Source organism: Phaenicophaeus curvirostris, unplaced genomic scaffold (genome assembly GCF_032191515.1).
Source record: "Phaenicophaeus curvirostris isolate KB17595 unplaced genomic scaffold, BPBGC_Pcur_1.0 scaffold_46, whole genome shotgun sequence".
Taxonomy (NCBI): Eukaryota; Metazoa; Chordata; class Aves; order Cuculiformes; family Cuculidae; genus Phaenicophaeus; species Phaenicophaeus curvirostris.
In genome coordinates, this window is record NW_027206669.1 from 1,663,246 (window position 1) to 1,687,660 (window position 24,415).

General features: G+C 38.5%; 1 protein-coding gene across 1 annotated transcript in view; it reads right to left on the bottom strand.

The window, feature by feature from the left end:
• Window positions 1-235: 235 nt before the first annotated feature.
• Window positions 236-24,415, bottom strand: part of LOC138733930 (cilia- and flagella-associated protein 43-like) — a 34,978-nt gene continuing 10,798 nt past the window's right edge. The window contains 26 exon segments of the mRNA XM_069881448.1: window positions 236-1,156; window positions 1,733-1,886; window positions 3,178-3,258; window positions 5,067-5,231; window positions 6,049-6,205; window positions 6,922-7,034; window positions 7,955-8,162; window positions 8,534-8,622; window positions 8,924-9,010; window positions 10,095-10,202; window positions 10,284-10,403; window positions 10,891-11,016; window positions 11,851-11,928; window positions 12,695-12,784; window positions 13,556-13,762; window positions 15,449-15,658; window positions 16,469-16,585; window positions 17,341-17,445; window positions 17,898-18,023; window positions 18,754-18,831; window positions 19,801-19,914; window positions 20,498-20,663; window positions 21,381-21,511; window positions 21,949-22,101; window positions 22,833-23,002; window positions 24,049-24,189. Of these exon segments, the coding sequence (XP_069737549.1) occupies window positions 999-1,156; window positions 1,733-1,886; window positions 3,178-3,258; window positions 5,067-5,231; window positions 6,049-6,205; window positions 6,922-7,034; window positions 7,955-8,162; window positions 8,534-8,622; window positions 8,924-9,010; window positions 10,095-10,202; window positions 10,284-10,403; window positions 10,891-11,016; window positions 11,851-11,928; window positions 12,695-12,784; window positions 13,556-13,762; window positions 15,449-15,658; window positions 16,469-16,585; window positions 17,341-17,445; window positions 17,898-18,023; window positions 18,754-18,831; window positions 19,801-19,914; window positions 20,498-20,663; window positions 21,381-21,511; window positions 21,949-22,101; window positions 22,833-23,002; window positions 24,049-24,189 (3,452 nt within the window). The 3' untranslated portion in view covers window positions 236-998.

Below are 24,415 nucleotides of genomic sequence, written 5' to 3' on the forward strand. Positions count from 1 at the left end.
CTCCTTCCCGGCCCCCGGGTTTCGGCACCACCCCCGCCTTCGGGGGGCGTTGCCTCCGGAGGCGTGGCGACCTGGTTCAGTTTCCTGGATGGAAGCTTTAAGTTTCTTCAGTTCATCTTCCAGTGCCTGGAGAAGGGAAGGACAAGAGCAGCAATATCATATCTAGAAGAACAAAGAAGCTCAGATACTGTAGAATGAAAATATGGAATTGTATCCTTTAGCCAAAAGGTCCCAGAAATTATTTGTTTGGAAGGAGAGTGCTGCCAGGCTACCGAGTTATGTTGTCCAAATACGACTTCGAAGAATAAAAAGAGTTGTAAGCAAGCAATATTGTGACATTCTGAATTTTTTCAACTTTGTCAGTATGGTGGTGGACGGCAAATGGCGTTTATTGATACGTAACACAGCCTTATATAGCCTGGGCTTACGACCTCACTTCCGTCTGCTTACATCATGAACTAATACGCAATTGGCTACCCGGGAGGGGGTCCTACCTTTCCGTACATCGCGAGATCTTCCGACCGCCGGGCCTTAGCCACCCACAGTGACATCACAGGTTAAAACATATTTAAAAAGCAAAATTAAGTCAAAGCCGTAGCCATGAACTGAAGCAGCTGAAAATTCATAGTTTTCCTGCACTATTTTGCCTTCAAAATGTCTGCAGTTGCATATTGCAGACTAAGGATGTACAAGCACACCTCACCTGTTCTTCTATCAGTCTACAATTTCTTGCACCATTTGTTTTCTGTAATGAGTGATGTGGTTTATAAAATCAAAAGAGCAGAAATAAATCTCACGAGTTGAAATATAATGGGGATAAGACTAGGTATAAATTGTACAAAACGGACAAACAGGTATCTCTCAAACTGAAGTTATTTTTAAAGAAGTTACAGAAGAAATTGTTTGTGGAAAGAAAAGTTCAGAGAGAAAAGGCAGACATACAAGATCTTTTTCTCAGACAAGACCACGGTATTATACATCTACCTGGACTTTGATTACTAAAAGATAGGAAATGTTCTTAATCTCCATCTTTCTGCTTCTGCCTGAAGAGTTTCAAACTGTTCTTCCTGTTCCTCTACAAGATCCCGTAAGTGTTTCTGCTTCAAAATCTCCTGGTAGCGCTGCTTTGCAATCTCATTAGAAATGTGCTGTGTGTCTGCATAAAATGAAATATAAGGGTTAGCCTGTATTTGCAGATGATGTATAGTTTGTATTTATATGGCCCTGTCCTGGGGTTCTTCTAAGTTTTGTATAGAATAAGCAAGCATTTTAAAAGAGACTCACAGTTCGGCTGAAGAGTCTTTACAGTTCTGAATAAAGCAGAAAAATTCAAAAGGCACTGGAATGCTTCCTTTAGTTTCTGGCAAGTACCCACAGTTTTGAAAATCTTTTGCTACGGGAAAGATCTCTACAGTTTTACCAATGGTGAATACCCTTCACCTTACTTCCTCCATTCCCTTGAATGGGTGGAAAGAAGTGAAAGAATGATGCCCTGTTGCCTACTGAAGGTATTAATGACTATAAATAGTTTCAGCAATTTAGTCAATTAACTTTGGTTACAAGGGCATGCTCTTAAGTAAACATTGTGGTAGAAAAAGTACTACTAGTAGTGCACATAAAATAAGAAGTAGGTGCTCCTTGTCCCTTAGCTGATGCTGATGGAGAACAGGACCATCTGGCCTTGGCAATATCTTCTGAACGTTCTTTGCTTGTAACTTAAATTGTGACTCACCAGCTGCCTCAAAGATGTGCCTCCTTTCTGAGACAGAGACAAGCATTTCTTTCAGCTGCAGGCTGAGGTTGTAGTTTGCTTGCTCTTCTAAACTGATGCACTTTTCCAACTCTTTAATTCTTTTCTGACGTTTCTTCACGTTCTTCTTGTGCAGCTGTCCGTTCCCAAATGAATACAGAAAACATATGAGATTATACAAAAGACATACTTATGATGGAAACCTATAATCTTAATGACTTCCTTGTACCTCAGTAAACTTTGGCGTATTTGGATGTAACTAGTAGCACATTTTGGCTTTACTTTGTCTTTCACAAATATTTCAATATGCTTTGTAAAGTTCTGATTAAGGAGCTGACAAGAGGTCAGGGTAAGAGATATATTAAAGATAAAACTTGAAAGGCAAAGAGAGCAAAGAAAGTCAATGGAATGTGTGAGCTGAGAACATTCTCTTGGCTGCTCTGAGCTGCTGAAAAAAGGGTTGTTGTGCTGAAGCTGTCAGATGGGCTGTAAGGTGACAACACAAATATTGAAGCTTGAAGAGGATGAGGAGGCTGATGCCAGCTACAGCAACCTGGAGAAAATCCAGTGGAATCACTTAAAATCAAGGATAATCGTCATCTGAATATTGAAATAGATGAGAGAGCCAGCAAATCAGATTGTTGTGTCTGTGTTATTTTGAAAACAGAGGGGCAGTGGTATTATGAACAGGCTGGCACTCCTGGAGAGACACAGTAAGGAGTGAAGATTTGGAAGAATGCTTCATTAGAAATGGAAGAGTGACTTCTATAGGCAAAGCTGTGCAAAAAGTGTTAAGCAGATCTGCATTCGGATCAGGAAGGAAAGCATTTAATTCCGGTAACAAAGCAAGTAGATTTCTCTCCATAGGGTTGATCTATGCAGCAATCAATGAATGCAGACTGCTTCGAAAGACTCTAGAGAACTGCTGCTCTAGACAGCTCAGCACAAGCTGAAAAAACTACTGAAAGGCGATTATTAATGAATAAATACCTGGACAGGCCGGAGCAGTGGGCCTACGCAAACCTCATGAGGTTCTACAAGGCCAAGTGCAAGATCCTGCAGCTGGGCCGGGGCAATCCCTGATTTCAGTACAGGATGGGGGATGATGTGATTGAGAGATGCCCCGCAGAGAAGGACTCGGGGGTGCAGGTTGATGAGAAGCTTGACATGAGCCCATGGCAGAGGGGTTGGAACTGGATGATCTTTAAGATCCCTTCCAACCCAAACTATTCTATGATTCTGAGATATATATTCACCTGTGTGTGCTGTTCTGGCTATGCTCCAGCAGTCCTAGAGTTAGCTGAAGAGTCATTATGCCTGTATCAGTTGCAGTTATTTCTTACCAACACCTCTTGCTAATGAAGGAGAGGACTTGCATTTAAACTAAAAATGTGCCTCTCAGACGTGGTGGTTCTCTTAGGATTTACCTTATCCATGATGCCAAGACTCTGCTCCATCGCTGAAATCTGGTGGGTGATGTGGGTGTCGTAGTTCATCATACTTAGGAACTGAAGAATTAAAAGCAGAAAGAAGCCATCTCATTAAGCCTGTTTGTTCTTAACCATTTCATAATTTTGTAAAGACAATCATACATTGCAAAACTCAAAAAACTAGAAGTCTGCACATTGGAAAGTTTTACTAATGATCATAAATGGACATGGTAAATATATTCTTGGATGCTGTGTGACTACTAGACTGTAGAGCTGTTAAAAATAATGTTATCTATTATGTGTTAATGAAACCAAGACCAACCTAATTTGTTGTGAGTTGATCCAAAAACCTCAGCTACATTTTTGCTTATAAGGTAGTCTAACCTAACACAGCTGGAGGCCAAGGTGCTATACAGTCTGTGTTTAGACCAGAGAGGAAAGTGATTGTTTTCTTTTGAGTGGTCTCTCCGTAGTTCTGTTTTATTGTTCTTGTACCTGCATAGTAATTCAGGTTGCACAGAAGTTATTAAAGATGTGTTTCTTCAGCACACTGCTACTAAAATATCCCTTTATCGATTGACAAAGGATAAACAGCCTGTGTAACCCATAATGGGCAGTAAAAAGGTTTTTGTAGATGTAGATCTATCCTTTCAGGATACTGTCCCACCGAAGTGACATGTAAAATTTTGTGAACTGCTCTGGTCAGAAAAGGAGAAACAGGAAAGGCCCAGCAGACCTTCAGCACAAAACTGCTTTCACTCACTGCTTCACAAATAGTCCTTATTCCAGGTGGTCTCTGGGTTTTGTCCCACTCTGTCGCCGTTTATATAAGCCACCTTTCTTTCTATTCTTGTTGTTGGGGTCTCTGTTGCCTTGTCTTTCCTGCTAGCCCCACATTTCTACTCAGAGAGTGAAGTCAAGCCCCTCAAAGCATTCAAATTCTGATTAAACTGGTATTTGCCTTTGTTATGGGCAAGCCTAACTCTCTAAAGAGCAACAGTTCTGCTCATCAGTTAAAATGAAGTTTAAAAGCTAACACATAACAGCAACACTGGTGACTAATTTGCTACAAGAACTTTTCAGTGTGTTGTCACATCACCTCTTTGGAAGGCTGTTTTGTGGGTGGCAGTTACAGAAAGTCCCTTGGCTCTGATTCAGAAGTGAACAAGCAGTTTGGAGGGCAGCAAAATGAAGCCTGACTAAAACAGGTGTTTAGGATTTTCTTTTAATCTTTTGATTGAATTGCAATATCCTTACTTGCCCTCCAACATTCTTCATTTTCTCTGTGCTTTATAGCTCTCCCCACTGCAATATCCATAGCTTACCCATCCTCCAACAACTCTTACTCCAAACCTTTATGCCCCTCACCTTAGCACAACAAAACCATCAGCTTTCCTTGCAGTCCTCTATATCCCATACTGCAATATGCTCAGGCTTCCCCTACAAGCTGGCTTCATCCTCTCCTCTCCCACTGGTATCCTTGGCTCTTACCTTTTCCTACAGTTTTTGGCCTGCCAGCTGGGCTTGTTCAAAGCCCAGTGAGATACCAGATGGGAGCACCTCAGACCTTTCACTTTAAAGGAAGTTATAGTCTTTTATTTAAAGGATCTGTCTTCTGAGGCTGCAAAATCCTCATTCCTTAATCTCGGTGCCGATTTTGAAACAACGAGAGTCAGGGCTAATTTTGCCTTTGTTTACAGCTGAGCATACCAAACAGCCGCATCACTGATCACTCTCAAGAATAAAACTTTACTCTGAAAACTAAATTGTTGACTTAGTGGGCATCAGGTTTCTCCATAGGAGTAAGGGACTTAAGAGGTATAAATGATCTTACAGGTATAGCCAGCAAAATTTTCTGTGGTCAAAATATAAAGAAAGTAACTCACTAGCTGGCGGTCTTTTGAAATAGATAGCGTTGCTATATCCCGAGCCTTCTGTTCCAGATCTTCTATCTGCATTCTCATTTTCTTGTGCTCCCATTCCAGATGAAATATCACTTTAGAGAAGTCTTTACATTCCACCATGCTAGCAATCTTTTTTCTTCCTTGAGCCTGAAAAAATAGATTAATCTTCATTAACATATTTTGCAAATTATGGAATAATTATTTGCAACAAGTTGGACAAGCTTCCAAAGTTATAATTTTAGTAAGAAGAACGTGCTATACTGCAGTCTCTTTCTAGACTTTGCTCCAGATGGTTATCTTTTGTAGAATTTTTTCCCTTTTATGCTCTGTGCCACAGCCTTAGATCAGAGGAGGAGATGGAGAAAATTACAGCTAACCTCTCTCTCCACCTTTCTGTCTTTTGAACATGAAGGCATTTTAGCTCTACAGAATACAAATCAGCCCTCTATAAGGTATTCTGCAGACATTGCTGAAGGCTTTGTCCAGTAGCAGTTTTTGTACAGCTAGAATGCCTAAGAAAAGAACCTTTTAATGGGAGTATGAAGCACTGTTTTAAGTAGCATCACCATTTTCACCTTACATAAAAAAGTGTATTATTTTTTAAATCTTAATGTAAGCTACTGTTCAAATGCTTCTTAACTGTGCCTTTGCCTTGAGGGAATTTTCAGACTGGATTAGCATTTTCTGTTTAAAGCGTGTGTAAGTGATGGTGTGTCTAAAAACTGTTGCCATTTTATTGGTCTGAATTATATTGATCAAACATCAAGAAAGCAATCTATATTGCAATCTGTACATCGTGATAAGAGACATTACGGAATCCTTAATAGCTTCTTGATTACAATTGAGCCTCCTGGTGTGTAGTAATGAATTGAAACTAGATGTCAAACTGGAGAAAAAGCAGAGCCCCTGAAGGACAATACATTTGTTTAAAAAGCTTAGATTTCCTTCAGATAATGCAAATTACCATGATAGAGGAATTCAGTTCTTCAATAACACTCCTATTAATGAGAATGGCATCACTGTAGTCTGGGATCCCAGTACTTTCCAATTCCACCTGTCCTTGCTTTAGCAAAAATTGGACAGTCAAATTCCTTTGAAATTTCTTCTTCTCTTCCTGCACCCTATAATGGCAGAAAACAAGAAGTTAGTGATTTCAACAGGTTTGCATAAATCCTCCTATGATTCTCAGAATGTTTTTATTTATTACTGGTGAGAGGTATTTTCATGTAGGGGTTACTCTTTAAGAGCCTGTCTTGTACTTGCGCCCAAAGCGACTACAGAATTTGCAACTTATTTCCATACATGAAGTTTTCAACCACTGATTCAGTTTGACATACTCCAGCTCATGTTCTGAGAGAAGGTGTCTGTTACTGAACAGAAGTTTTAATAACAACTGAGAAGGATATGGAGAAGACTCCAGCCAGCACCCTTTTTCTTGTATAATTTATCCCCAGATTTAGAATTATAGAATCATAGAATAACCAGATTGGAAGAGACCCATCGGATCATCGAGTCCAACCATTCCCATCAATCACTAACCCATGTCCCTCAGTGCCTCGTCCACCCGTCCCTTAAACCCCTCCAGGGAAGGGGACTCAACCCCCTCCCTGGGCAGCCTCTGCCAGTGCCCAATGACCCTTTCTGTGAAAAATTTTGGTTTGGCCTGCTCACATGTGGTGCAATCGCACCTCATTTCAGAAATATTGTAGGTCTCTAGGATGGATCCTAGAGAAAAGAGTGTTGGAGAACACCACTGCATAATTTTGTATGTAACTTTCAGCTCTGTGTCGGTACAGTAGTAAAACATAGCAAAATATAGGAAAAGAAAAAAAAATACCATCTAAGTTCTTGGAAAACGCCTTCTAGTTCTGACTTAATCTTCTCATCGTCATCCATTCTTCTCTGGAGAAAGGCCTGCATCTCTGCCAGTGTTCGGTCTTTCTGTTTCACCTAAGCAAGCAATATTGTGACATTCTGAATTTTTTCAACTTTGTCAGTATGGCAGGGCAAGACTCTTCAAGAACAGAGAAGACAAGTTCTTAAGAAGACAAACATATGTATAAATACATAGCCTGGTATTTTGAGAATCTCAGCACATGGACAAGGAGGTTACAATCATAGAATCATAGAATGGTTGCACTGGAAGGGATCATGAAGATAGCTAGTCCAACCCCCCTGCAGTGAGCACGGACATCTTCAACTCGATATCAGAGTCCCATCCAACCTGACCTTGAATGTTTCCAGTGTTGGGGCATCTTTATACACTGCTCAGAAAATAATTTATTCATTTACACGTATTTTATTCACATGAAAGGAAATCTGTATATCTTTTGCTCAAAGCTCATGTATCTCTGTCTCTGGAAAACTGAGATTTACACCTTCATGCTTTTAAGCTGAACAAACAGCTTGCTAGAACTTTTCCACACCATCTGTTAGGAATTGCTCTTGACATTCTAAAACAATATGGGAATGCATGGCTGCAAATGTAGACTGATAAAGGGAGAGAACAACTCCAACAGATGATGAAAACCGAATGCCTTAATATTTTTTTTGGTATGGACAGAGGAAAGGTAATTTTTTTTTTTTTTTTTTAATGAAACCACACCAAAATCATAATCATTCTGATAAAATCCATTCACATTAATATGCTAATTTTTCCTGTGAAGGAGAACTAGATCCCATTTCCCTTCATAGCATTTCTATTATTCTGAACTGAATGTGGTCAGAAGCAACCTTCAAACTCAAATGCAGCTTGTGTGTGTGCTGCATTGTTGTTTCACCATTACCTTGACCCTGCACTTGAACTCCGTAGAACTATCAGATCCGAAAATATCAAGAAGTATACTGGAAAAATAAAGAATTTTACATACCAGCTCCTCAGTTTCCATTTTATTTCTTCTAGCTAGACAAAAGCGTTCCCATATAGATGGGTCTAAGCCATTAGGCATGTACTCAGGACTATCCAGTTCATCCATGGATTTCCTTAACAGGGTACGTGCATGTTTGTAATCTTCAGCTGAGCCTGAACAATTGCCATACGGGTTTGCAGTGTCAAAGGCCATTTCTGTCACTGGGGCCCTAGTGCACATATAGAGTACATAAAATATTTACTTTTTATTATCTCTTGCACAAAAGAAGTGCAAAAACAACTATGAACATTTCATTCTTTCAAGTTCCTAGCAAAGAACAAATAGGTAAGACTGCATCTTACACAAAATAAGAATATATGTTTTTGAAACCTCATGATTATTTAGATTGCATTTAAAATAGATTGTGGGGGGTGAATGAGGAAATGTAAGTACTCAAAAAAGCAATTGTTAAATAGCCAATAAAAAGCAGGCAGCCCACTGATTATCAAAATAATTTTGACCATTGAAATAAATAGCATTCTCATTCTTGTCTCCCAAGAAACACCAATATTTAAGCAGATGGCATCAGGAGGATCTTACTCTGGTCGACGTTTGTAAAGTTGGGAAAGTTCATTAAGGAGATCAGCAGGTAGGTCAGCAAACTCCTTTGTAAAACCACATTCCAGTTTCTAGGAGGGAAACAGAAAGCTTTCTTGTTACCAAAACGTTATTTTTAAAAAAGCATTAACCTGCTCATACCTTAGAAATATAGAACATGGTGCTCTTCCAAGCACTGTCAAGCATCACAGGAATCCGGGATACTTCATTAATTTTTCTCTGCACATACTCTCCTTTACAACTGAATTTCAGCAATCAGCAAGTTGACCAGAACTCATCCCATGCTCACAGTGAAGTACATTCTTCTTGTTATCAAGACACAGCATTAACTTTTTAATTTGTGAACCTCCTTGTGTTTGTCAAGAGTCTCACCTTCTCTTCAACTACTGCATTTTCATAGGTGTCCATGTAAGCCACAATTTTATGTTCTGTAGTCTGGAGTGTTTTCGTAGTCTTGTCCTATAGCAAAACCAAAACATTTCAGGAATGAAACTCATCCAGCAGAAGCACCAACCAGCCACTCATTTACACTGATGAAGCTGACGCTTTCTTATTTCTAGAGAAAAACATGTGAGCTGTTTTCACTAACAAGTCAATGCCTTCTTCTGCAGGTTAATTGTAGATACTGCTAATGGGTGAGCAGGTGTGAAATTAAATTAGTCCCCTGCTTAAGACAGTAAGAAATTTGTGGAAGAAATATACAAATGCTTACAAGTCTTCATATTAAAATCTGAATGTAAGGACCTTTGTTGATAGTTGTTTTCACTTGCACAAAGATTTCCTTTTCCTTTCACATCATCACAGGTAACACAGTGCAAAAATTCACAAACGCTGTTCAATGGAGTGTTTTAATTTGAGAATGCAGCTTCCCTTTCGTCATAACATAGTTCTGCTACCTGTCAGGATACTACGTCTTACTGAGGCTGTTAAATGCCTCTACTCTGCTGGGGAGATCCTTCTCCTGTATTTCACAGTTTGTATGGACCAAAAGATCTACCTATGGGAAGAGTTAGAATTTTTTTTTTTATATGATTTGGCAGGGATGGGTAAACGCTTCAGGAGACTAAATTGGTCAATAAGATTATAAACACTTTGTGCTCAAGGGTATGTGTGTCAGATACTCAAAAGCAACCTCTGTCTATGCTTTGAACTGGCAAACACAAGTCAGCATGGCCCTCACTTCAGTGAAAAACGTGATGGCATTACACATCTTCATGTCCTAAAAGCATCATAGTTGCTGCTTCCAGCTTGACACTGGATACTGAAAAATACTATATATAACAACCATTAGCAGCATGCCCTTCTGAATGCATAGAATTTTACCAAACAACTCCAGCTGAACCAAAATGAGTATATCTATTAAAAAACATATGTATTTATAAAGTATGTCACCTGTACAAGTTGAAAAATATATCAGTGACCCTGTAAATTGTCAGAAAATAATCTACAGCAAAATTTTTATTTGGAAAGAGCAGTCCTCACAAGAAAATGTTTTGTAAATATTACACTTTTCCTAAGAACAGCATTCCAAATGACTACTTACTTTTTCTTTCTCCTTTTTCACAAGAAAATTATGAAGTCCAGCTTTTCTAGTGTCCAACTCCTCATCCAACAGTAAAGCGTAAACAAGATTGACTATTTTGAGTTCTTCCTGTAAAATGATTGTATTAAAAAATGTTAACTTTCCTGATGCACAGTGACAGAGAAGAAAAATCAATGTTCTCTGCAATACCTGGTAGACGACCATCTCTGATTTCACTTTCCTTTCAGAGAGTTTACACACAATCTCATCAAAATTTCGTGTTGTTTCCTGGATGGAAGCTTTAAGTTTCTTCAGTTCATCTTCCAGTGCCTGGAGAAGGGAAGGACAAGAGCAGCAATATCACATCTAGAAGAACAAAGAAGCTCAGATATTGTAGAATGAAAATATGGAATTGTATCCTTTAGCCAAAAGGTCCCAGAAATTATTTGTTTGGAAGGAGGTGCTGCCAGGCTACCGAGTTATGTTGTCCAAATATGACTTCGAAGAATAAAAAGAGTTGTATCATTTGCGTATGGCATCAGCAACTCTGGGAATGGAACCTGAAAAAAATTTTAGGAATACTGGTACATTTGTGAAGGAAAGTTACTGTCTGTGAGATGCCACAGGCTTTGGCTTGTATTACTTGGTATAAGTAGAGATTGTCTAGTCTAAGCTAGGACTTCTTTCATATGCCACATGATCTTTGTTCTTCACTTGTTCTCCATTTATTCTGTGTATTAGCATTTTCAGAAGTAGCTCCTGAAACTCTGGTGATGAGCATGTTAACAAAACCACTCCTTTTCTCATTTTAATTTACCCTTCTATATTCCTCTTTTTCTTCATTCAGTTCCTTGACTTTTATCTCATATTCTCTAAATATTCTCTTTTCTTCTTCATTCCAAAGATGCTCAGGCTTGGACAGAAAAGGAGGTGGAGGAATATCCTGGAAGAATTAAAGACAAATATGTTTCAAAAGCAACATTAAGTCCCCATCTGCACACTAACAAACTCTAGCACATCTCAAGATGAGTTAAAGGTATTCCTTAGTGGTAAATAAGGTACAAGACTTAAGTCTAAGTTACCTATATATTCTGTTTCTCTGGTCTGTCACTTGCACAGTAATTTTGGTGACACATATTGTGCTATTCTCTCTCAATTGCTTATAGGAATTCACTGCTGGATCTTGTAAAGGACAAGTATTTTGTACTCAAACATACTGCTGTAGATACTAGATACCTCACGTTTTCTGCTTCAGAAAAAAATCTAACTCAAAAAGGTAACCCAAATCTAACTCCATGCTAACGTATACTTCTAAGTGGAGCCCTTATTTTCCAAAAGAGATCAATTCCAGGGAAAATGCTTGGTCCTGCCGTACTCTTTTTCTGTGACATTTCACATTTGTTCCTTTCTTTACTTGTGTACTACCTATATTGGCTGAGTTAAAATGGAATACAGTATTTTTCTGTGAGATCACAGTGATGGAAAACAGGCTCTTCCTCCACCAGTTGTTATAATGGTAATACCAGATTATGTTCCTGCAGTATTCCACTGTGACAGGGACAGGTGTTATGGATAAGTCATATGCAGGCACTAGAACTCTGTGGTCTCTTTTGAGTCCAGTGTGTGGTCTCTTACAGAGTCTATGTAGGTTTAATGCAATTCTACAAGTCTCTGACTTTCTCCTATCACTTAGGTTTGAAATATTTGCTAGTTGAATTTCACACGTCCTCTAAAAGCCCACAAACCACCTAAATGATATGGCAGAAACACAGCTCACCATCTTCAAGACGTCTTCCTTTTTGACTTCTAGGACTCCACCCATCATGTCATTAAGAGCACGCAGTCTGTCATTGTCCTGCAAACAACCACAAAAAATATTTTTGTTTGCAAAAGGAAGTGTAGTAATTGGAAGTTTTGAGAGGGATAATAGGGTAGTTCACATCTAGATCATCTGTACAATTATACGGTGTGTCACTAGTAGATTAATGCACTTCGGTGATGCCTGTGAAACATGATGAAAGTCTCAGAGTTTTTTCTGGTGGACGGATGTTCACGTACCAAATAACTTACTCAAACTGCCATTCTGGCATTCTAGAAAAGAATACACAGGTATAGACTACTCCTGTGCAGTTGGTAGGCTAGGGTGAAGGAGGCTATTGTGTTATTGTCTCATTGAGCATCTCTTTTGGGAACCGAACCATTTTAGGTTCTGCACAGATGCGTTTTAAAGCCAGAGGAAAGCATTACAACACCCTTGCCTTATCCCTGAAGAGCACAGGTCGCTCAGTTAACAAACACAGATAAAGCAGAAAGCTCTCTCTTGAGCAGCAGCATGCATTTAGAAATTTATCTAATCCCTAGTCACCTGATAGAGTATTTTTAACTGCCATTTTTTTTAGAAAATGTTGAGCCTAATACTAAATCTTTTCTCCCCCCGGCTGGTCTAGGTAGTTCCAATTGTAAACGATAATAAGAAGGAAAAGGCACACATCATCATTACCTACCATTTACACTTTATTCTCCCATGCTACATGACTGGAATATTTCAGTGCAGCATTAACTAAATAAGCCTGACCAGAGACAAAGGCCTACACAGTAAAAAAGGAAACTACTTTAAGTACCTTCTCAGCAAGACGTCTTTCCATTTCAAGCTTAGCCAGCATTTCTGCTTTCTCTCTCTCTTCTTGAGTCAAGTATTTTTCAACTTTAATCTGAAGGAAGAAAATGAGGGTCATATCAGGGTTCTTCTCTCCAAATGTGATCACATGCAGACTAAGAACCTTTGGAAAGAGGGGCAATACTAATTCTTGATGCTTTTTGTATCTCTGCTCCATGATAATACTCCTCAAGAGGACATTGTTCTTTCGAACACCCCTGAAAGCATATTTAAAAATGCTAAAATAGAAACTACCATCATTTTTGTTGAGATTAGTTGTATTTCTTGCATACCTTTTCTGACAGTGAATAACACGAACTGGTGAGAGAACAGAGAGAATTGGGAAAGACTGACCAAAAGAGCATGAGATTGGTGGAATATATTGTATAAGAAGCATGGTGCTTCTTTATAAATTATCATTTCAATTTATAATTACAGTACTAAGCACGGTTTAGTACCCACACACTTAGTCTAAAACTACTTAGTCTCAAAATGGTGCTCAGAATAAACAGAGAAACCCTTATCTATGGAAGTAAACCCTCCAAGCCTGGCTTGAATCTTACACTCAGGAACAGGGGGAATATCTACCTAATTTATAGCCAATTAAAAACTTAACATCAACGAATTAAGATTGTATACATCTTATTCATTTTGGATTGACTTATTATAAGTTTTCTCCCTAAAGAGTGAAGGGAAGCAAAAGAGACAAAAAGATGATTTTAAGTACACAGACACATCTGTTTTCAGCTTTTCAATGTCTGGCAATGACAGGAATTAAATAAATATATTTGAGTAGGTGAAAGAGAAAGATTCATTTTTCAAACACCTCTGAATCCTGAACTGTGAGTGCTCGCTCTGGTATCTCATCATCTGTAAGAGCTGGCTCCCACACTTCCAACTGCAGATCAAGTTGTTCCAAGATTTCTCGGATCCTCAGGTTTCTTTCTTTCACTCGTTCTATCTCCTGCTCCTTTTGTTGTGCAACTATGTCAAATTCCTTATTAAAAGCAGTTTTCAGTTTGTAAATGATGTCCTGAAATACCAAAAAGGGAAACAGCAATATGGCACAGGTCACATCCATCCATGATTATGGGACCACTCCTCAAGCCATCAAAACCATAAATGTGTGTAATTGTATGTGTGACAGGGAGATAAACTGGTAAAGCCCTTTAATGAAAATCATATAGGCAGAGCTCAAGCTTTGTTAAATAGAGGTGGGCAAACTATCATTCGTGGGGTTTTTTTCCCGCATAGAAATTTTTATTGCTGCATATTGCTGCAAACACTGGATAGAAAATTCTATTTGCTTGTTTTTGAATTCTTTGGCTGAAAGAAGGTGCCTCAAAGAAAAAAAACACATGACCTATAAATCTAGAGACTGTAAATCACAGGTAGAGGGGCATACTTTTAAGGGACATACACGCTAAGGACATATTTTCCTGATTTTTAAGTGATTCATCCTGCAGTTTCAATAATGCTTTTATGTGATTTTCTGCCTGGCATATGTAAGAAAAATTCCCTCATTAAATAAATAAACAAAAGTCGTAAACTATTTTTTTAAAACAGCTAAGACCTTACAATGATTTTAAAAATCATATATTCTCGGTGCTTAAATTCTTCCTTTAGCCTACAGAATTGACCTCAACAAAGCAGAACAGAATATTAAGAGAGAAAACTATGTGTGTCTCCTACTACATCAATTTAATAAAATGAAACATGGAAAGGATTTCAGTTCTATCACCAGATTTTACATTTTGAGATGCTTTAGCTGTCTGCAATTTGTATTACAATAAATATTTTTGTGGCCATGATTATTTCATTGGTTTCTAATACAATAATAAGTTATGATGTAGTAAGGCAGGATGGCAGATAACATAAAGTGTTGCTGGGAGACAAAAGGCTGTGCTCAAGTGTTTGTCAGCTACCTATCTAACTCTCAGCAAATTCACTGCACTGGCCAAGAACACAGCAGACTTGTCTGCTATTAGATATATCGTATGCATCTTGAAAGCCACACAGTAGAAAGATCTCGTTACATCCAAACTTACATCTAAAATTGCTCCTTGTGTTTCTTCCCCATCTGCTTTAAAAACTAGTGTATCTACTAGATTTTATGTATTACAACGCATAACTGTTGAGCTCTGCTACCAGTTGTAGCCTTAAAGAGCTCTGATGAGGCAATGCTTTACTGTTGTTTAACCACTTCTGCCCTTGCAGATCATCTTCATAAGAAGCCTTTTATGTAGCATGTTTACTGCTTAATAAACAGGCCAGGGTAAGAGAAGGGAGAGTCGGATAGTAAAGAATATTAAATAACAGAAACACTGAAGGCTCCAAATGAAGGGCTGATAAGACTGTAAAGAAATGAAATGGTGTGAGGATACAGCTGAACTTTCATTCAGCAGCAAATAGTATGGAAAGAGGTCACGTTTCCACAGGCATGCTGAGCTGTGCAAGCCAGCTATACAAACACCAGAGGACAAATAGAAATACTCTCAAATTGGGTAACCAATTTCATAAAAACGTTTTTCTTCCACACCTGAGCTGGCAAATCCACGTGGTGCTTTGCTGCACGATGTGCATTTATCTGTAACACAGTGGCCTGTGCAACTCTCCATTGCAGTGTCAGTACACCCAAAATCTGAGCGTCTGTGACTGCTATGAGAACCCAAAGGTGTGGCAGTGCCACTACAGTAATACAAACTTGAAAAGACATCACCTTTAATAACACTATCTGATTGACTTTCTGCTCCCTACTGTGCAAGTCCAGTTGGTGGTACAGGATAGATGTATCTCCACCATACTGAGAGCTCAGACTTCCAATCAGGCAGGAAGATGCATTATCATCAGCCGTTACGTCTTCTGTCTTCTCTCATTCTTCCTCAGGTAATACAGTCTCAGACTCAGTCTCAGGATTTTTCTTCTGAGCCTGAATATCACAAACATGACAACTGTGTTAATTTTGTATACGAACCAGTGGCACACGTATGAAAAAATTCTAGAGATCATATTCTGCAATTAAGCCCAGTGATCAAAAACCCACAAGTTGAAGTGAACATATACAGAGTATTTGGCCCAGTTGTAGGATCCCCAGTACAAGAAAGACACGGGCATTCCGGAGCAAACCCAGCGATAGGCCACTAATACAATTAAGGGTTTGAAGCACCTAATATGTGAAAAGAAGCTGAGCGTGCTGGGATTGTTTAGCCTCAAGAAGGAGAAGGCTTGGGGGGTGGTGTTTAATAACACATATGAAAACCTGAGGAGTAAGGACAACAGAGCCAGACTCTTCTCAGCGGTGTCGGTGACAGATTGAAAGGAAATGGTTATACATCAAAATACAGAACATCCAACTTAAATATAATGAAACACATTTCCTCTGAAGGTTGTCAAACATGGGAGAAGGTAGCCTATAGAGGTTATGGAATCCTCCATCCTTGGAGATATTCCAAACCTGACTGGACATGGAGCTGAGTAAATTGTTCTAGGTGGGCTGGAGTAGATGACTTCCAAATGGCTTATCTAACCTCAGCTCTTCTGTGATTCTTCAATACTAATGCATTTGTTCTAAGTAAAACCACAACATTTCATCTTTACGAATATCTTCAAATTTTTAGGGAAGTATTTCTACAGCGAAAACGGACCCAAGAAATGTGTCTATGTAAAAAAGGGGTTAAGATGCCAACTCAGAGCATTCTGATCTGAAATGCCTATATGCAGTACTTCAAAGGGATTGTACCTCATCATCAGCTGTCTCAATCTTCTTTAACTGGAGAACTTTCTCCAGAATTTTCAGTTCTTCTTCAGTACGTTCCTTCATTGGATAATTTTTCACTTCAGAAGCTATATGGAAGCACTGTTCAATTATATTTTTTTTTTAGAAAACAAAAACACCCAAGGTAAAAACTTCTTCAGAACACATCTGTTAATTCATTTGTCCAAAAACTGAATGCTAAATAGTTACAGAGGCTTCTTAAAATCAGAAATAATATTGATGATCAATTAATGTAGACAATCCAGCAAGAATATAGGAGTCAGAAAAAAACCACTTGCCTTTTTGGTAGTAAAAATGGTTGGTTTAAAATTTGCTGCCTTTATTTATTTTTTTTTTTAAATAACCTCTGGCTATGTCCTCTTTATTCACAGAATTCAACCAGGACAAGATTTTTGGTAAAATTACTCGGTCTTTAACCACCCTTGAGATAATCTAGTATCACTAGTTTGACTAATATCCCTCTGTTTAAAATAGGCTAAATCAGGGTTAAATTTTGCTTTTACATTCTGTGTTGCAGAAGTCCTACTGACCCAACACAGAAATATAATATTTACCTTCTCCGTTTAGCAACACTGCATGAAGATATTCTCTAGTATCTAGGAACTAAGGAGTTACTTATTTGCTTATTAGCACATTTATCCACTTTAAAAGGCAAAATCAGCCAGGCTCGGTCAAAATCAACAGAATGAAAGATTTGCATGAGCCCTGGAAAGAAGTGGTTTTTTTCCTCATACCATAAGCAAACCAGAAATGTGTTATACTTCTATTTATTTTGTTTCAGTACCTTAAGGAATCAATAAACTACTGCAGTAAGTGAGTTAGAAAGTGATGGTTACCTTAACAGCACGTCCTTTTACACACACTGGATCCCAGCACTCATGTTTGATGACACTCTGCAAATAGCAGTTGGCTAAATTCTCCATTTCAATCTCCTTCCTCACCTTTCAAGATACAGAAAAGAAAATAATGACATGTGGTGCAAACCAACAAGATATAGGCAATTTGTATTGAGTTGTTGAAACAAACCTGGCAGATTAAATGAATTACCCGTATTTCATAATCTTAGACTACTGCAGCTATCTTCTCCAAAAATGATATTGCATACTACTGCTACTGAAAGGTGTCATTTCATATGTGAAGAAAAGCATTCCAGAACTTAAGCAGCGCTGTACCCAAGGTCACAGTGTCAGATTTACAGTTTCTGGCATAGATCATATTCCAACTGGCAATATCTGCATTAGCAGATTCACCTGCTTCAAAAAGTGACTTAAAATACTTTTACGCTTTCCTGCTTCTCAACAGTGAACAACTTTGAGATCATCTTCTATTCTTCAGTTATTGCTTCTCCTTTTCACTGCTAGTTTTAAAATGTTCTCTTTCCACTCTATCATACCCTGGCCACTTCTTCTTCAGCCTTTTCTTGTGCTCTTTCCTGTTCTTCTACATCCAGGTTGAACTCCTGCTGCTCCAGTTTCTCAATGTCTGGCACCAGTTCATTTTCATGCATCATTTTCTGAATCTGTTTTTTTAAAAAATAAGTATAAGGAATAAAAAGTAATTCGAATGTGAATAGAGGAAACACTGGTTTTAACACTGTGGAACTTGATAACAGAGAAAATCATTTTAATTGCCTCCACTTTTAACTGCTTCATGGTAATTGGTAGAACGTGCTGCCTGTACCTAGTGACAGAGACTACTATGTGAATATATTTCATCCTTCCCTTAAAGCTCATTTGGATGTTATATGTGGAGTTGTGCATACTTTCTAAGAATCTGTAGCATGGAATTGTTCATTCTTTAGTTCTGAGAACTTTCAAAAGTTTTTATCTATCTCATGCAGTTCAACAAAGGGAAATGCAAAATCCTGCATCTGGGGAGGAACAGCCCCATGCAGCAGGATATGCTGGGAGCTGAGCAACTGGAAAACAAACTGGAGAAGGAAGAGGAGAGGATGACAGTTTCTATAACGGAAGGCTGTTAGACCAGCAGAAACTAGCCTGCTGAGGGGATAGATTGCTCAAGATATAAGGGTGGTACAAATTTTTTAGTTGGAGCAAAGGAACCTCAGAACCAGACAGTTGTTCCTGACAGGTTCAGCACGCTGTCCCTGAAGAGACAAATCTCTCTATTACCTGTCTGCTCAGTGTTTATGACAAAAATGTAACTAAGCACTAGAGCTGATAGTTGTAAAGGAAGTGTACATGTAAACAAAACTGTAAGCTAAGCCATTACACTTGTAAGAAACTCACAGTTTCATGCAGCTTTTTAATTCCCATTTGCAGCTCTTTCTTCTGGTTAGCAAACCTCTCAGTCTCTTCTCTAATGACCTGACATACAACAGATATATTTTTGAAAATAAAAAATAACCCAGGAAACGACTGAAGTGATCTAAAGGAACATTATCTGTACAGAAAACAAAACTCAGAAGGGATTAATAACTGAAATAGACATAAGCTTAATTCAATAGGTTGATTCTTAGAACTGCTAAAAAGAAAAATGATTGTACACCCAGTTCACACTGTAAACTGGTTATACAGAAACAGAGCTTAAAATAAGGAAAGAAAGAAAGTCACTCCTGAGATCACACAGAAAGCAATGATATTTCATCTTATCATTGAGCCCCAGAAGCTGGAGAATATATACAGCTCTGGTTCATAACAAAAAGAACCTGCTACCACCCATAATTCATATTTCTGAGGAAAAAAATTATCTATGCTAACATTAATATAGCAATTTCCAGACTCACAAAGCACTAAATCCCCTCTCTGCACACTATTAGATCTTTGATGAACTTTTACTCTTAAAAAACTTTGGTTCCACATCATACTCACCTCAACCTTAACCTGAAACAAACCTCAGGGGGTTTGCAATTAATGTCATATTGTTGACTATTGATTTATCAGTGCTGTAGAATTTTTTATTCTGGCCCTTGGGAAGAAGCACCTGCTTGGTTTCTGGTAATAATCTTCTGTGTAACTTCTTGACATTTAGAAGAAAAACATCTTTACAAGTTTCTAAAGGAAGCCGATTTCTCTGGCAATTTCTTTTTTTTTTCATTTACTCCTTGTGTAGAAGTGGCCTTTTGGCCTTTAGAGCTCCTATTGTGCTCAGTACCTGCTCTGGTGTGTTTATAACGTTGACCCTAACTTTTCTAAAGGTCTAGATGGCAACGCCTTAAAGGGAGGCCCAAATGTCAGAAGAGCTTTAGAAAGTAGATTACTTTACAGCACATAATTCAAATCACTACTGACTCTTGAAAACTCCTGTTTTGATTATTACTTGTTCTATCGAAGTACCTTCTTCATTTTCTGATCTATCCACGTCATTTCATTGGTATTGGCTGAATATGAACTGGTGACGTTTCCGTCTTCCTCTGTCACCTCTACATTGGAAGATTTAAGCGATGCATCCTGAAATTAAGGATATAAACATCCATCTCAGGTACTTAGAGAGAATAAGAGAGAGACCAAAATAAAATAAAAATTGGACTCGCATTAGAAGCACCACCACGTCATTAAAGAGAATGTTACAATATTTTTACTCCCTAACCAGGCTCCAGATTTGGTCCAGAAAACCCTTGCTGTTATGCAAAGCCTTTTGACTCAAATGGCCTGACATTACTAACTTCTGTAATTGCTGCTTTGCTTGATTTCAACAGGAAAACAAACAACACACAATGTATAGCAGTAATATCACACTGGAAATGACAAATAATTTCACATGAGGAGAAATTGACTTTCACAGAGTTTTCTGTGGCTGAAGAAACCATGTGAAACTGAAGCTGTGAATGCCATCTTCCCATAACTATTCCATTTCCTTGTTTATACTATTCTACAAATTAAGAATTAAGCATATTCAGCCTATCCTTGGGAGTATTTTGCTACTTCTGCAAAAGGATCAGAGTTTGTTTGGAGGACAGTTTTTATCATGTGCAATTTTAGGATAATGATCAAACCTTCCCCCCGCTTCCCTAAAAATAAAAAAAACCCCCACCTTAAATTTCCCTTCTGGAAGTGATTCTGCTGTGGATTCTGGGTCAAAATGCCGTTCTGCCATGGATTGTAAAACAGTATTTTCATTTGAAGTGGACTTGTTCAGTATAGCAAGAAGAGATCGCCAGTGAAGATCAGCTTCCTCAGCTTCAGTATTCTTTATCTTCCTAGTAAATAGAAAATAAATTGATGTATTTTTATGTCTTATAATAAAGGACAAATTATTAAATATTCCATATAACAAAATTACTAAGTTGTTCAAAAATGCCTATTCAATATTTTTACATATGATTTAATATTGTTTGAGTTCTAGCATTCATAATTAAGTGAAGTTTCTTCAGAATTAGAAATTCTGAAAGATTCATTCCCCAGAGTAGAAATACCACTCTGGTGGACCCATCTTCCATTTATGCATCTGCCTGAACATTTGTTATACCACAGAAAAGCTGTAGTTTCACGTGTCCCTCACTCCTAATGTTTGCTAAGAGCTCTCTATGGGCACAGTTCAATTCCCTCCTGTTAAATCTGTGATGTCCCCTAATCACTGAAATAAAATGGTATCTCATGAGATTATATGGCTTAGATCCTCAGACACCCCATTCCAGATGGTTTATTTGAGAGTGATAAGCAGCTTATTATGGGTAATGCTTATCAGAAGACACTCCTTTATCTTGTATTGCAACCGCACCCAAAGTCCAAGACATTCTCCACAACACTGGTGGGAAGCTTTAAATGAGCTAGGGAAGCTACCTCTAATGATGAGAGGAGTGACTTCATCTAATTCTTAACCTTACTTTGAGACTAATAAAAAGTCTAGAATCACAAATAGATGCAAAATTTGTCTGTCAGGATACAAAAATTCACACCATCAATATTATACATACTTCCATTTCAGGCACACCAGGGCACCATCATTTTTCCCAATAACAAGGATAAATTTGCTATCCAGAGAAAATACCGTGGATCTGATTCCTCCTCCTTGATATGAGTGACAATGCATACGAGCGAGTATATCCTAGAAAAGTCACAGAAGCAGTATGAGTAAATATGTTTTTGTAACAGGGTATGTCTATAAACTATGCTTCTGTATTTTCTTATAGAAGTCAATCCAAAATGTCAACACGAAGTATATAAAAGCCTAGGATTTATGATTTTGTGATTTTTGACTACAGATGGGACAAGTTTCTAGAATACTAATTTTGCAGGTGATGATAACGAAAAGTAGTAAAATTATCTACCCCAAGATTTGCTGGAGAAGAAAGTAAGTAGTTTGTATAATCATCAGTTATAAAAACAATTGTACTATATAATGTTATGACAGTTCATGTTCAACGTAAATTTTTCTGGAACACTTTATATTCAAGCAAAGAAAAGCTTCCAGTGAAAGAAAGTAGCTTGCACACCTCTTTCTCGCGTACACCAAACAAAGCCTGTACCTGGATGCCTACCTACCATAGTAGGAGTGTGATAGACGAACAAAACACCATCGTTCGCTGCTGATGCCAGCCACCGGCCGTTGGGTGATAAACAGAGGATCCCCGATCCAAACTGATTGCTACGAATCCTCTTCTCTGATAAAAATACTGATGGGTCTTCCGATATAGTCTGCCGAACAAAGAAAATGTTAGCAGCAGTTCAGATTATGGAGATGTCTATGCCATTTTGAGAAGGCTGATGGCAGTTTTGTGGGTTATCACACGTGGTGATTTACAATCCAAACACTTGGATTTCTGAGCTCAGGAAGCAGTAACATTGCTACGATGATTTGCTTCTCATCTCTTCAAAAGGGTCTGTGTGTTTTTATGTGCCTGGGCCCAGAGTTGTCAAGGAGGAATGCCCACCTTTGGAATTCACCTTCTTCCTTGACCTGACTCAAACTGGGGGAGACCTATGAGCTACAGAGAGGTCCAGTTCATCAGCAGGCAATGACAGTGACCACTACTTCATTTCAGGCAGGGCTGAGCTGGGTTTGCAGTTGTGTCTTAGAGTCATGGGCTCACATGGGCTCAGTGCTTTTAAGAGCTGGATACTCCAGTTACTCAGCAGACTGCACAAAAGCACAGCTCCAACACAGAAGCTACACATGAAGTGCCTGCAAGCTGTACAAGTTTTAAGAAGCAACATTTGGCTTTCTCTGTAATCAAACAAGAAGATTGCTTTTGCCAGATTTCTGAGCAGGTGGTAGGATACTAAAAGTTGATGTTTATGGATGGAGTAGATATTTTGAGTGCAGAGATGACTTTTTATGATAATATCCTGCTATATTAACTTCAGCTACAGCCTTTGTTTGATGGTATTTAACCATCACCCAAAATAAAGCAGCTTCAGAAAATTACCTTTTCAGTGAGATGATATTTACAGATGAAAAGTCCAGAGGTACAGTAACCATACACAATATTATCCTTCAATCTGACTGCTGAGCTCAAAGGGCAATCCAGATCATAACGCTCCTGTTTAATGGCACTAGCATCAAACATTCCTTGGTCATTAACATACTCATCATTATCTAGAAGCGTGAAAAAAGAAACAGGGAGGAAAAGGCATCATTACCACTAATGCAGGTGCTTCACCCATCAAGTAATTAAGAAAATCAGTCTCAGCAAGGAGTGAGCATTACGTGAGTTTTCAAGGAGACTAGGAATTAAGACACCTAGGTTTGACACTTACTCTGGGGGTCGTGCCAATCTAGCACACTGCAGTGAAGCAGAGAGACAGCTCTAAAGAAGTCCTAGAAACGGTTTAACCACAGTGATGTAATTGTTTGCATACCCTGATTTACCCTGCTCTGCTGTGCCTTAGTTAAATTTATGCATTTAAGACCTCTCATGACAACTGAATTAGTTTTCCACCTGTTTCCAGAAAGTGCCCCGAACTGATCATTCCAAGAATATCAGTTTTCCAGAAGGTGAATGGAAGTTTGCCTTTCTTAGGCGTCCTTAACCCCCCCCCCTCTTTTCCTCATAGTGACACTTTTCTCATAGAAAGTTTCTTTAACATTTCCTATTGGGACACAAGGTAATATTTTTTAAACACAGTAGACTTTTTCCTTGGTGCTTTTACACAGAAAAGCTATAACAAAGACAGGGAATCACTATTTTTTTAGATAGATCAACCTTTAATATTTTCCTTCTGAGCTATTACATACCTATAATAATTCTTTGAAGAGGCTGGTGGGATTGATTCCCCTTTGAACACCCGATATGCTAGTCTGCAAAAGGGTGATGCCTAGAACAAGGTCTCTGTGACTGGCTTCGGGCATTGCCCACTCAATAGTAATAATAACAGCAATAACAACCACCACCAGTAGAAGTAGTTGTTAAGCGATGGCTTTGTGAATCTGCAAATGAATTACTTCTTCCTTCCTTGGCCTTCCCTTAAAAGATCACATTTTGCAATGATTGAGCTGACTATAAAGCCTACCGAATGCTGTATGAGAAATGATGTCCCAGGAGAATGTACAGAGGAGATGAAGAAAGAGATTAAGATTTGTGTTAATGGATGGCAATAATATGATCTTCCCTTAGAAAAATATCACAGAATATATATTCTTACCTGTTGTGAGTTCTGAAGGTAGATAAAAAACTTCCAGTCTTGCTCTCTGGCCCGCTCCCACATTAAGAAGTGCCGCCACTTCAACTAAGTCCTTGTTGAAGTCAGAAACTACAGAGAGATCCAGCACTTCATCTGCTAAGGCTGAAGCAGGTAGGGAACATCAATGCAAATTGTTACTGAATCACGGTAACGTTTTTGCTGAGTTATCACATCAAACAAAGAGACCCATGTTCAGGACACATCTCAGCTCAACCACACAGTTTGGAACTTGCATGAAAATATCAGACAAGCCACAACCTGGTTTTGGAAAGTGCGGCACGCACACAACTTCAGCTAGAGGCATCCAGCACTGAGAGTGCTAAGTGTT